The following is a 13,312-nucleotide window of genomic DNA, read 5'->3' as shown; positions in this document are numbered from 1 at the left end:
ATATTTTTTGGAGGGATGAAATTTCCCCCAAAACTTTGGATTTGAAAACATCAGAACATTTTGATTAGATACTTTTAGCTGAAATGAAACATTCCCGAATTGAAATGTTTCACTTCAAGTCAGGTCGACAATAAGCTGCGTTTGTCTGAGCTGCTGTGGTGCCTCTTAGGAGTTGCAGTTTGAGCGCCTTGTGCCTCCAATGTCCAATGTGAGACAGGCTCCTTGGCCAGACTGCATCTTCTATGATGCACCATGGTGTCTCCCTCTGGCTGAGGAAAACAGGAAAAATAAATGAACAGTTTTTTTTCTGTGGAAAATATCGATTTTGCAGAAACCACATTTTCCATAAAAGCCCCACTTTGATGGAAGTGCAATTAAACAGCAGCTCTGCGTGTGTTTGTGCATTCTCAGTAGAATTGCATTTTAATATTGCTTTCCTCACAGATAGGCAAAGGAATTAGCCCTCTCCAGGGTCTAATGTTTCCCCCTTTAACAGTCTTTCTTCCAACTTAAAATAATGAGTTAATATTAAAGTGAGGGCTGAGTCCAGTGAGATCCTGGGCACTTCCCACTTCCACTGTGCTCAATGGCTAGCACTTTGCAGTGCCTGGCTTCCTGTTCAGAAACCTGGTCTTAGCCTGAGCCCTTGCAAGGTGCCTCCAGGTAGTACTGCCAGTAAGGCTGCCGGGTGTCAGGTTTTTGACTGGAACGCCTGGTCGAAAAGGGAACCTGGTGGCTCCAGTCAGAACTGCTGACCGGGCTGTTAAAAGTCTGGCCGGCGGCACAGGGGAGCTAAGGCAGGCTCCTTGCCTGCCATGGCTCCACGCGGCTCTGTGCGGCTCCACGAAGCAGCAACATGGCCTCCCTCTGGCTCCTACATATAGGGGCAGCCAAGGGGCTTCCACACGCTGCCCCCACCCAGCTGCTGGCTATTCAGATCCCATTGGCCAGGAGCCGCAGCCAATGGGAGCTGTGGGGGTGGTGCCTGCAGACAGGGCAGCACGCAGAGCTGCCTGTCCGTGCCTCTGCATAGGAGCTGGAGGGAGGACATGTTGCTGCTTCTGGAAGCTGCTTGAGGTAAGCACCACCCAGAGGCTGCAACCCTGACCCCCTTCCACATTCTAAACTCCTGCCTCAGTCCGGAGCCCCTTTCCATACTCCAAACCCCTCAGCTCCACCTTATACCCCAAACCCCTCATCCCTGGTCCCACCCCAGAGCCCGCACCCCCAGCTGGAACCTTTGGGGGTGGGGCCTTGGAGAAGGGGTGGGGCTGGGGCAAGGTCATGGGTGAGGGGTGGGGTGGGGGTGTGGCAAGGGTGTTTGGTTTTGTGCAAGTAGAAAGTTGGCAACCTTAACTGCCAGTGGGAGTTGCACAGTCCTTGGCCTCCAGCACATCTACAGCTCAGGTGCTGCAGGAAAGAGCAGCTGAAAATCAGCCTCTGCCAACCTGAGGTTTCACTGCATACAGACAGACTGTTCCTGCCCTCCTGTCTGCACAGCAGGTGCTCACTGCCCAGTTGTGGTTCTGAGCCATGGACTTGCTGCTTGCTTGCCCTGCTGTAAAGGGCTGGAGTTGCATTCCTCAGACATTGCAGTCTGGTGCAGGGCTTGCTTCTGTATTCCTCTGGGCTGGATCTTGTGGGTGCTGTTGCAGTTGTGCATGTTGGTAATGATCCTTTCACTAAATGTTTCTTGTCCCTGGAGGGTCATGTGAGCTGAGGGAGAACGTGGCCTGCTTTGTGAGTGATTAACATGGTGTAAGCAATCTGCATACAGAGAAAAGCCCTGCTGGTATTACATTATTCTGTTACAGTTTCAAAGCTGGTGTTAAGTGGACATGATTTCTTCCTATGGACCATTAATTCTGTTTTATTGCTGGCCTGATGGCCATTACCCTTTTTTGCCAATGCATTCCTCCATTAGGTTTGTACAATTAATAAATATGAGCAGTGGAAGTGATGTTACTGTCAATGTGATGGCAAGGAATAAGGATTCAGCCGGTGCTGCCTGTGTGTGTGCAGGCGGGCAGCGGGCTCACAGTGTCCGTGTGCGTGAAGGCTGGGAGTAAGGCAGCTAAGTCTCTGTGGCTGCTGTTCTCTGCAGGCTCCTGGGTGGTGCAAAAGCCTCCCTTGTGCTGTGGGGAGCGGTGACCTTTGAGGAACAAAGGTCCTTCCCCTGCCCTAAATACACCTTCGAGAGGCAGCACTCCACACTGTCCAGGCTACTGACTCGGGGCAGCTTGGCTCTGTCTCACCCTTGATCCTGGCATCACATTCCAGTGAATTAATTAGAACCTCCCTTCTGCTCATTCATCTAATATGCTGAAGGCCATAGCCTGCTCCCCACTAGGGTTGCCAGGCATTTGGTTTTCAACCAGAATGCCTGGTCAAAAAGGGACTACAGCTGTTAAAAATCCAGTCAGCACAGCGGGGCTAAGCCAGGCTCCCTGCCCAGCTCTGCGCAGACCCTAGGCGCAGGGACGGCCAGGGGGGCTCTGCACACTGCCCCCGCCCCAAGTGCCAGCCTCACATCTCGCATTGGCCAGGAACCACGGCCAGTGGGAGCTGCAGAGGTGGTGCCTGTGGATGGGGGCAGCACGCGGAGCTGCCTGGTGGCCCCTGCACCTAATGGTTGCAGGGATATGCCAGCCACTTCTGGGAGCTCCCTGAGGTGAGCACCGCCCCGAGCCCACTCCACCTCCTACACCCCAACACCCTGCCCCAGGCCTGATCCCCCTCCTGCACCCAATTTATCTCCCAGAGCTGACCCCCCCAACACCCCCCCTGCCCCAGCCACACCCCCTCCCACACCCTGAACCCCTCATTTTTGGTCACAACTCAAAGCCTGCACCCCCAGCTGGAGCTCGCATCCCCTCCTGCATCCAAACCGCCTGCCTCAGCCCAGAGCCCCCTCCCACACCCAAACTCCCTCTCAGAGCCTGCACCCACTCCACAACCCCCTGTCCCAGCCTGGAGCCCCCTCCTGCACCCCAAACCCCTCGTCCCCAGCCCCACCTCAGAGCCTATATTCCCAGCCGGAGTCCTCACTGCTGCCCACACTTGCGGGAAGGAACTAGACACAGACAGCTTGTTTGCTCAAGGAGGGCGCCCCGTTAGCAGGCGTGGCAGCCCTTTTATTCATTCTGGTTACATTGTCAGCATAATTCACAGCCTTGTTTACTTGTTTCTTATAGGCGGAGGACTTTCCCTTCTCCCCTGCCTCTCATCTGCTGCAGGCATGCAGGACGTGCTGTGTTTATCAGTCTACGTGGGCGTATTATGCTGTCTACTCGGGTTCATTGTACTGTGCTTGCCCAATCTACAATCACGGGGGATAACGGGGGGTCGCAGGGATTAATTGTCTGGTGGTTTGCCAGCCAGGATCAATCCCTACATCTCCCCCTTATCTTTTAGAGGGAAAAGATAGGCTTTTGTTTGGTCCAAGGGCACCCTTGGGTGCACAATGAGATTAAGGAGGGAATACACTGAATGCCGCAGCAGGTGAGTACAAGGAATAAAAGGCAAAGTCCTCCATAGGTTATTAACTGATGTAACCAACCCCATCCTGGTAGCAAGCTAGCCAGCCAGTCCCACCAGGAGGAGAATGGGTCTTTGTGAATTCGAATGTGAGCAGTGAGATTTTTAATTACAGCTATTTGATTATTAATAGCATGGGAATGATCAGAAATATTAAAACAACACATATCATCAATTTTTTCACAGCCATAATCATGTAGCAAAAGAAGATAATCAATAGCAGCTCTATTTTGCAAAATTCCATGGCGCAGCTCTGTTTGCTCCTCATTAAGCAAGGCCACTGCAATTGACGTGGCATTAAGAGCTTTAACCGCTAAACAAGCTAACCGATTAAGATTTCTACTATTACTAATTGTTAAGCCAGGTATACCAATCAAAGAGGCAGCTAACGCCACATACTCGGTTTTGGACAAGAGCTCGACCTTAGAGTCGCAATCAGCGGACAGCTGGGTATACGAACGTCTTGCTCGTGGTATACGCTCAGACCGGGGGGCAAGAATAAGTGACAGGCGGCTAACACAGCAATAGGTGCCATCAGTTAAATTAGCCGGAATATAATTAAAGGTGCGGTCAGAGCAGGTCCAAAACCATCCAGGGGGTAACATTATATATTTATAAAGATAAGAGATATTATAGTGCCTGGAACAGTTAAGGGGAGTGGCAGGAAGAGAAACACAAGTGTGTGCTGTGCAATTGGTCATACGTGCACAGCTGGCATTTAAATCAGCAACATAAGGGGTAAGTAACTGAACAGCTCCATTTGGGAGGCGTTGGGACTGGGGTCCCCAATTATGATAGGCTGAATAGCCCAGATTTTTAATTGTGGTATTACTTTCTAGGCTGGAGTAAAACCAGGTACTTTTTTCTATTTCATTGGCATTATGGCAAACTGGGATTAGGCACGTACCAAGTAATTGTCCCACTGCCGTTTGTTGGGATAAACAAAATTCAGTACGATTAATGGATAGGGCTAGGACCTCCCATACATTAGCAACCGGGGCATGGGGGGGGTGCATTACTGCTCCAGATCCCAAGGGTAAGCAAACAACAGAAATCATTATGCCTAAAAACACACACGAATTAGCATTCAGGCAAGCAATAAGAGCAGTTAACATATTTTCCGGAGACTTCTCCTTAGCTTGTTGTTCTAGCAGGCGCGCGGCTTGCTGCGAGAGGGACTTCACTTGTCCCCACGTCACTGGTGCATTGGGGTTACCGCGGCGTCGTTCTTGGGACAAAGTAACTGTGGTTGTCAATAGTGGATCAAAATCAGGAATAGGATTATTCAGGGTCTGGTGCCATGCCATCTTGTGGGTCGCTCGTGGGGTCCTCTTTCCACGGACGTATATAACGAGCTGGGACCCACACCGGTCCTTCTGGCGTACTGACGGCTGCGTATCCCCGCCCCCAGGTAATCAAGGGAACTGGAGCACTCCACGTATTTCCAGGGAGTTGTCGGTACGTTACTTTCGGGGCGGGGAGTGCTTCCTTGCACCTAAAATGTTTTTCGAGACGGGAAACATAATGGGTGCCATCAAAAACAAGATTTAACTGATTAATCGTATATAATACGTGTGCCAGCCACTCCTCCTTGTCTGGCAAGGTGGGCGGGATTCCCCGTTTTGTTTTGTGTTGGAGGAGAGCTGTTTTCAAGGTGCGGTTGGCACGTTCCACAATGGCCTGGCCCTGTGAATTGTAGGGAATGCCAAAGGTGTGCACAACGCCCCAACGGGAGCAAAAGGCAGCAAATTGTTGAGAGCAATATGCAGGCCCATTATCTGTTTTAAGTTTTGCTGGAACGCCCATAACAGAAAAACAGCGAACAAAATGATTGATAACGTGTCGAGCACGTTCCCCTTTGTGGGGTGTGACCCAAAGGAAACCTGAATAGGTGTCAACAGAAACATGAAGAAAATTCCATGGGGAAAAAGGGGGAAAACGCGTGACGTCCATTTGCCAAAGCTGATTGGCGCCGAGACCGCGAGGGTTAATGCCAGTGGGGGGGTAGGAATGGAGGGAGGAGCACTGAGGACATTGTTGGACAACAGCCTTAGCTTCATCCAATGGGATAGAAAATTCGCGAGCAAGCGCTTTAGCATTTTGATGATGAAAGGCGTGGCTGGAGGTAGGGGAATGAACCCAGGAAATGCGCACTTGTGCATCAGCATAGGCATTGCCTTCGGACAATACCCCGGGGAGAGGAAGATGGCTGCGAATGTGGGCAATAAAAAATGGGTAGGTTCGGGAACGTAACAATTGCTGGAGGGTGAGGAACAGAACAAGGAGTGCTTGTTCCATGAGCGGAGTCACATAACTGCCAGCTATAGCAGTGCCAACATTAGCAACATAAAGACTGTCAGTAATGACATTAAGTGGGATAGTGGGGAAATGAGAAAAGGCCAAGCAAAGAGCAGCAAGTTCTGCTCGCTGGGGACTTGTTTGAGGGGTGGTAAATTTCGAATGCCATTGCGCGTCAAAACGCCAAGAAACTACACCACGGGTCGGGCAGCCGTCTGTAAAAACTGTGAGCGCACCGGTAATAGGGGTTGATTGACAAAGATTACGAAACACAGTGGGAATATGACGAATGGCATGCAATCGGGGGTCTTTATTAGTATGATATGAGAGGGAGCCCACAAAACCCACCAGAGCCAGTTGAAGAGCGTCAGAGAAAGCAAGGGCTGATTCAGTACCACGGAGCGGGAAAGGGAGAACAATTTCCACAGGATCCAGTGCAAAAAGGGTACGACAACGGTGTCGGCCTTTGGTAATTAACTGGGCAATCATAAGCTCCAAAGGGGACAAGGTGTTGGGGGGTGAATGTGGAAGATAGAGCCATTCAAGAATGCGTAGTGGGGCAGTAGCAGGCTCTTGAGCCACAATGGCACAGGGCTGCAGGGTGTCACAGAGACAAATTAATTTTGGCGGTACATTTTCGCAGGCTCGGTCCACCCAGCGTTGGGCCAAAAGCTGGTTTAATGTAGTTAAAACAGCCAATTGTTCAGTAGAGAGGGTAATTAAATCCGAAGGATGTTTACCTTGGGTGAGGGCCATGAAAAGGGGGCGTAAGGTCTGGGTGGTAATTTGATAATAGGGGCGGAGCCAATTAATAGCCCCCAAAAGTTGTTGCAAGACCACATAACTGACGGGATTGGGAAGGTGGAGAGAGGGAAGAACCGGGGTGGAGTAGGTGGCTTGCAGCTTATGGCCCAGATATTGAAAGGGCTCATGAAGTTGGACCTTTTCTGGGGCAATTTGTAGCCCATACTTTTGAAGAGAGGAGGTTAAATAGCTTAGCCACTCCCTTGGGAGGACGGGGGCGGCGACCAAAATATCATCCATGTAATGATAAACAAGCAGAGAGGGAAACTTTTGCCGAAAAGAGGTTAGGGCAGTATGTACATAATATTGGCACAAGGTGGGGCTGTTAAGCATGCCCTGAGGAAGAACAGTCCATTGATAACGTTGTGTTGGACAAGAATTATTAAGAACAGGAATGGTAAAAGCAAAATACCTTTTATCTTGGTTTTGAAGTGGGATAGAGAAAAAACAGTCCTTTAAATCAATTACAGCCAATTGGAAACCTTGGGGAATGAGATTGGGATTTGGGGAACCACACTGCAAGGGGCCCATAGGTTCCAAAATTTTATTAATGGCCCGCAAGTCATGTAACAAACGCCATTTTCCTGATTTCTTTTTTATCACGAAAACAGGCGTATTATAGGGGCTGGTAGTGGGCTCAAGATGTTGGGCCTTGCATTGTTCCTGAACTAGGGTACAGAGTGCGGTTAATTTTTCGGCAGGAAGGGGCCACTGTTCCACCCAAACAGGGGAGTGAGGCTTCCAGGTGAGGGCCAAGGCAGTGGGAGCATGTGCCATATGGAACCTGGATAGAATTAATTTAACCAACAGGGTGGAAAAAGTCACGATACAGGTGGTCCAACTGTTCCCAGTTGGGATTTAAGGCAGTTAAGGCAAGGCACCAGTTATGGTCCTCGCTGTACTCTGCCTCATAAAACGCCGCAGGCGGGTGGCTGGGATTGGTAGTTATAAAATATACTTCAAAGCGGCCTCCTATTTGTCGAATGTACAGGAAGGGGCGTAAGACCGCAAGGCAGGAGGTTTGTGAGAAGGAGCGCCGGACAAACAACCGGCTACGGTGATCAGGGTGGCGTATTAATCTATAGGCATTTTGTGCAGCTGGATTAGAATCATCACAGTGAATGCCATCACTGAGAAGAGGGCTAACAAGAGCCGTATAAAGCTCGGTTTCGGTCCAGCTTTCGCTGTAATAATGATTGTGATATGGGTGCATGGATTTAAGGAAACACAAGCGTAGCTCCCACTTGAGAAAGAAGATCTCGGCCCCACAGATTGAATTCAATGGGAAGGATACAGGGTTTAATTTGTGCCACTATCAATTGTGTTGCGGGGTTCACCACTGGGAGCCAAGTGCTACTCCGTTTAGAGGCTTGGCTACCTCCAACACCCCACACCGAAGGGGCCACTTCGGAGGGCCAGGAAGGGTCCCACTCCTTGCTTGCTATCACTGAGACGTCAGCCCCAGTGTCTAAAAGCCCCGTCAAAACCTTACCGTGGATCTGATAGGGACAGGTAGGCTTACGATTGTGTATGTGTTGGAGCACGGCGGCAATTTGAGGGTGATAAGTTGAGTCGGTTGTCACTTTCTCGCCGTTGGTGGGCTGTAGGGGGTTAGCACGTGTGGAGCCAAATCCCCCTGTACGTTCCTGTAGGGAAACTGCGGAACAATAGTAAGGAAGCAACAACAATTGGGACCAGGACTCCCCTTTCTTAAGGGACAGCGGAAGCTGCCCCCAATATTGGGCATAGATGGTGCCAGTATAATCAGCATCAATGACCCCCGGGACAGTCATAATGCCTTTATAGTGAGCGGAAGAACGGGGGAGCACGAGCCCCACCGTCCCGGGAGGGAGAGGACCCCGAAGTTGAGTGGGCATTAGGAGTACCTCCCCGGGGAGCTGAGAGTCCATATCCTGTGCGTTTTCCAAATCGATGCCCGCACTACCAGAAGTGGCAGGGGGAGGGAAACCGCTCTCTCCCTCGGTTAAACCGGGGCCCGAGGGGAGCCCGACTGGGAGTTTCCCGAAGGGACAGAACGGCACTGATTCGCCCAATGAAAGCCTTTGTGACACTTGGGGCATTTTTTGTTCGGGCGGCTTCCATCCCCTTCCCCCGGTGGTTGCCCTCGCTCCCGACAGGCTCCCCCTCCCGGCGCCCGGCATTCCCGGCGAAAATGGCCTGGCTTGTGGCAATTAAAACAAGTGCCCAGAGGTTTGTTGCCGGTGCGCAGGGCTCCGGCAAGCAACGCCATGGCATGGGTTTGAGTCCCCACCTCAGCACAAGCCTGGATCATGTCCGCCAAAGAGTACTGCGCGCGGTGAATAACTGACTGGAGAATACGGCGACAGTCGGCATTAGCCTGCTCTGCCGACAGCCGACGAATAAGTTCTTCTTGGGCTTCTGGGTTATCAATTTGACGGGAAATAGCTTCTTTTAATCTATCTACAAATTGATGAAAAGGCTCAGAAGACCCTTGTCTAATACTAGTGAAGGACGACAAGGGTTTGCCAGTCATGGGAATACGACGAAACGCCCGCATGACTGAAAGTGCGGTGCGTTTGAAAGATTCTGCCGGGAGCACCAACTGTGCATCCACCTCTGCAAACCGCCCCGACCCATAAATCTGGTCAGGGATGACCTCTGCAGAGGAGCAGGCCAATGCTGCAGCCCGGAACTCACTGTCCCATACACAGTACTGGGCAGGAGATAAAATCATTCGGAACAGGTGTTTCCAATCTGTTGGTATCATAACATAGATTGTACCCAGCCCCTCAATGAGACCCTCCACGTAAGTGGAGCGGAGGCCGGATTGGCGGACCCCGCTATTTATTTCGCTAATAACCTTGAATGGTAACGGGTGATGTGTAGCAACGTTCTCTCTGGCATCATTCAAGGTATAGGTAACGGGATAGAGGGCCGGGAGGTCTCCCTCCCATTCCTCCAATAAGGGGGAGGCATCTATCGCCATTGCCTGCTGAAGAGCGGCTTGCACCGCGCTCTGAGCCGGCGAGGACGAAAGAGAGGGAGGCGACGGCGAATCAAAAAGGGCAGGACTGGGGGCCGTCGCCTGCGCCCGAGGGGCAGGACAGGGGGTTTGAGGTTCCGTGACATAGAATGGAGATGGGGTAGGGGTGGGAGAGGCAAGCGGGGGCGCCTCCTTTCGCAAACGCCCGATTGCCTCTGCACAATGCTGCCACAGCAAAATGTACTGGATGGGTGCTCGCGGTTCTTTTAGGAATCGCTCACCCACAGTCTGCCAATCGGAAACCTCGAGAGATCCTGTCTCGGGGTACCAAGGGCATTTAACCTCTATGACATGGAGTAAATTTTCCACATGTCGCTGCGATGCTGCTGTGCGACCTGTTACCTTGAGTAATTGAACCAGCTCTTTCGCATGAGCCTTCTGTTGCACGGACAAATCCCCCCCCATACTCACAAGGGAGTGCGAAGACGCACTGTGGTGCACCACGGCTCGGCCGGCCGGTGGGTACGGAGGGCTGGTATCACGTCGGGGTCACCAGATGCGGGAAGGAACTAGACACAGACAGCTTGTTTGCTCAAGGAGGGCGCCCCGTTAGCAGGCGTGGCAGCCCTTTTATTCATTCTGGTTACATTGTCAGCATAATTCACAGCCTTGTTTACTTGTTTCTTATAGGCGGAGGACTTTCCCTTCTCCCCTGCCTCTCATCTGCTGCAGGCATGCAGGACGTGCTGTGTTTATCAGTCTACGTGGGCGTATTATGCTGTCTACTCGGGTTCATTGTACTGTGCTTGCCCAATCTACAATCACGGGGGATAACGGGGGGTCGCAGGGATTAATTGTCTGGTGGTTTGCCAGCCAGGATCAATCCCTACACACACTCCCAACCCCCTGCCCCAGCTTTGTGAAAATGAGTGAATGATCGAAGATGGGGAAGAGCGAATGATGGAGGGAGGAGGGATGCAGCGAGCAGCGGCTGGGCCTTGGAGAAGGGGTGGGGGTTCTGAGAACAGGCAGGGTAGAGGGTGGGGCAAATGTGTTTGGTTTTCGACAATTAGAAAGTTGGCAACCCTACGCCCCACAGCCCCTCCCGGTGATATGTGCATCTGTGCTGTGCTTTGGAAAGTCAGTTCGCCCCTGCGCTGCCAGTGGGGTGTGAGAAGCAGCACAGAGGGCCCAGTCCTATGGTAGGGGTGGACAACACTCTGTGCCTTGCATCCTCGTGACATGGGAGCTTCATGTTCATTAGAGCTGGGCAAAACTTTTCAGATGCAAAGGTTATTTGCCAAAAAATTGCAGTTTTGAGTTGAATAAAACTCTGCACATTTGGGTTACAATTCCCTCCTCAGAAACTAGCAATGGTTGCAGACCTGGCCAGTCCTGTGTAAGGCAAAGAGCAGTCCTTGGTCAGCCTTTCCAGATCACAACACAAGGACAGTCACTTTCCCTCCTGAAACAGCAAACAAACAAACATGCATATCTTTTCCAGGGAGAGGAAACCCCAAGCAACAGACTTTCTTCTTGTTTAATATCCTAACTCTGAAAATTGCTCAGCGTGATGGGTGCATAGATGAACCAAAATAGAGTAGAATAGACTAGCAAACTGCTTACTGTGGCTGTAACTAGTCTGGAAGCCAAGGGACTCCAGTTTTATAACTGAGTGGCTAGTTTTCTCCGCTTCTTTTCTTGCAACAGTCCCGTGATGTGTAATGTTCAGAGATTAGGATGATGCTTTATATTTTCACAGAAATCAGTTGCAGTGGACTTGCTTGCAGCTATTTTTCGTACCTAAAGTGCTGTTGCACCTGTTGATCAGTCCTGAACTCCATTCACATTTGACACATACTGTCTTGGTTCCAGTTGTGTCAGGCAGCCTAAGAGATTTCATATACTAAATGCTGCCTGTTGGCAGCTGTTCCAAGCAGCAACTGTAGCTGCTTCTGGAACTTTAAGTATAGCGATGACTGGGGGGGTGCAGAAGTCTGCTGTGTCCTTCGCAAATGGTTGAACATGTTTCCTCTCCACTGGTCAGCCTGGCTCATGAGGGCCTAGGTTAGCCCTGAACGCAGGTTTTCCATATTGCATCCGGTTGCAATGAAAAGGCTTCAGCACTTGTGCATCAAAAAAATCAGTGGACTGAATGGTGCTGGGTCTGCCTTCTGAGTTAGCTAGGCCTCCTCGTCCACTTGAGGTCCTGATTCCACCACTCCTAGCGTCTCTAGTCCATGCAGTGCTTTAAAGCTGGGGTGGGCCAATATTGACCTTAGAAGCACTGCAACAGGCTGGGTCCAATGAGCCTCTAAGTTCCATAACTGTCCTTGAGGATTTGCAAAGTGTCATGGGGATCGGTTCAGCTGGGATGCCCAGCACCATGGATCTGCTTTTTTCCAGGGTGGCAGCCTGGAGTAAAGGGAGGATGGTGGCTCTGCAGCATATGCATTGCCCTGCGGTGAAATAATTTTGTAGGAGTTAATTCATGTACAAGGTGAATGTGAGGAGAGAAAGTTTAATGCTGAGAACATGGAAGTTGAAAGACTCCCCTGTAGGAGGGACATTCTGGCCCTGGAAACATTCAGCACCAGTTTCTGTGACCCAGAGAGACAGGGGCAGCTCTAGACATTTCGCCGCCCCAAGCACGGCGGCCTGCTGTGGGGGACGCTCTGCTGGTCGCTGGTCCCGCGGCTCCGGTGGCTCCCGCAGGCGACCAGCAGAGCGCCCCCTGCAGCATGCCACCCCAAGCATGCGCTTGGCGTGCTGAGGCCTGGAGCCGCCCCTGCAGAGAGAGAGACATGGACTTTTGAATAGATTCCTTTTTATTTAATTTTAGCATGTGTTTTAAATTTCCCTTTGCACAAGTGATTCTCTGCAGTCGCACGTGTGCACGCGCGCACACACACAAACACACGTTTTAATGATATAAACCTTCCCATCCTGAAGTTTGAGAAAATAGATAATTATTTCAAATAAATTACTATATTTAATGAGTTTTACCTTCAAAAACATTTGATTGGATTACTTAAAATTTAAGGAAAAAATCTCCTCTTTGCTAAGAGTAATCACAAACTTTGGAGGTGCAATTTTTTTCCCTGTGAGACAGAGTGAGGGTGCAGATTGGCTTATAGTGGGACCCTCTTTGCAACATTAATTTTGGAATTAAAGTAATGGAAACCAAGCAGGAAAATGGAGTTGCGCCCACCACCCATACAGAATTTTATGTACCCAAGAACAGCCAAGTTCAGTGAGGGATGTGGTGAGGGGCTCTGCTGTGTTCCACATTCAGCTTCTGAGATAAGATATTCCACACAGGGTTCTTCGGCATGTCCAGTGCCTACTGAATGTTGGGAGATTGTTGCTAATATCCAACATGCGACATTTTTAATGACAATGTGTGCAGAACGTGGTGTGTGTGTGTGTGTGTATTAAACCTTTATAACTCAGCCAGACCAAAACAGGTCTTCATTGTTCAATTTCAGATTTCTACCCCAAACCGTTGACAGTCTAGTAGCTGTGTGCAAATTTGTTTTTGGCGAATTATTTATTAATAATTTTACTCTCTTGAAACACAAAAACTGGGGAGCCATTTTTGCTCAAACTTTCAAGAAAAACTGCAAGAGAAAATTTTGGAAGCTTCAGAAAACTACAGCCTGAAAGGTGAAATTTTGATTAATGTTATAAGCAAGTGCAACAGGATTC

The 13,312-nt window shown here is 50.4% G+C and overlaps 2 protein-coding genes across 10 annotated transcripts in view; one reads left to right on the top strand and one right to left on the bottom strand.

Annotated features, from left to right (window-relative positions):
• Window positions 1–13,312, top strand: part of PKNOX2 (PBX/knotted 1 homeobox 2) — a 623,477-nt gene that overhangs the window by 69,747 nt on the left and 540,418 nt on the right. The window lies entirely within an intron of this gene.
• LOC127033668 (deoxyuridine 5'-triphosphate nucleotidohydrolase-like) lies at window positions 4,819–8,794 on the bottom strand. The gene is made up of 2 exons (XM_050921758.1): window positions 8,132–8,794; window positions 4,819–5,032 (listed from the first exon to the last, which is right to left on the bottom strand). Exons 1-2 carry the CDS (start codon window positions 8,718–8,720, stop codon window positions 5,001–5,003), a joined length of 621 nt encoding a protein of 206 aa, XP_050777715.1. The 5' UTR covers window positions 8,721–8,794; the 3' UTR covers window positions 4,819–5,000.

Source organism: Gopherus flavomarginatus, chromosome 13 (assembly GCF_025201925.1).
Source record: "Gopherus flavomarginatus isolate rGopFla2 chromosome 13, rGopFla2.mat.asm, whole genome shotgun sequence".
NCBI classification, from domain to species: Eukaryota; Metazoa; Chordata; order Testudines; family Testudinidae; genus Gopherus; species Gopherus flavomarginatus.
The sequence above is the reverse complement of the archived record's forward strand: the minus strand, read 5'-3'. Positions and strand labels throughout refer to the sequence as shown.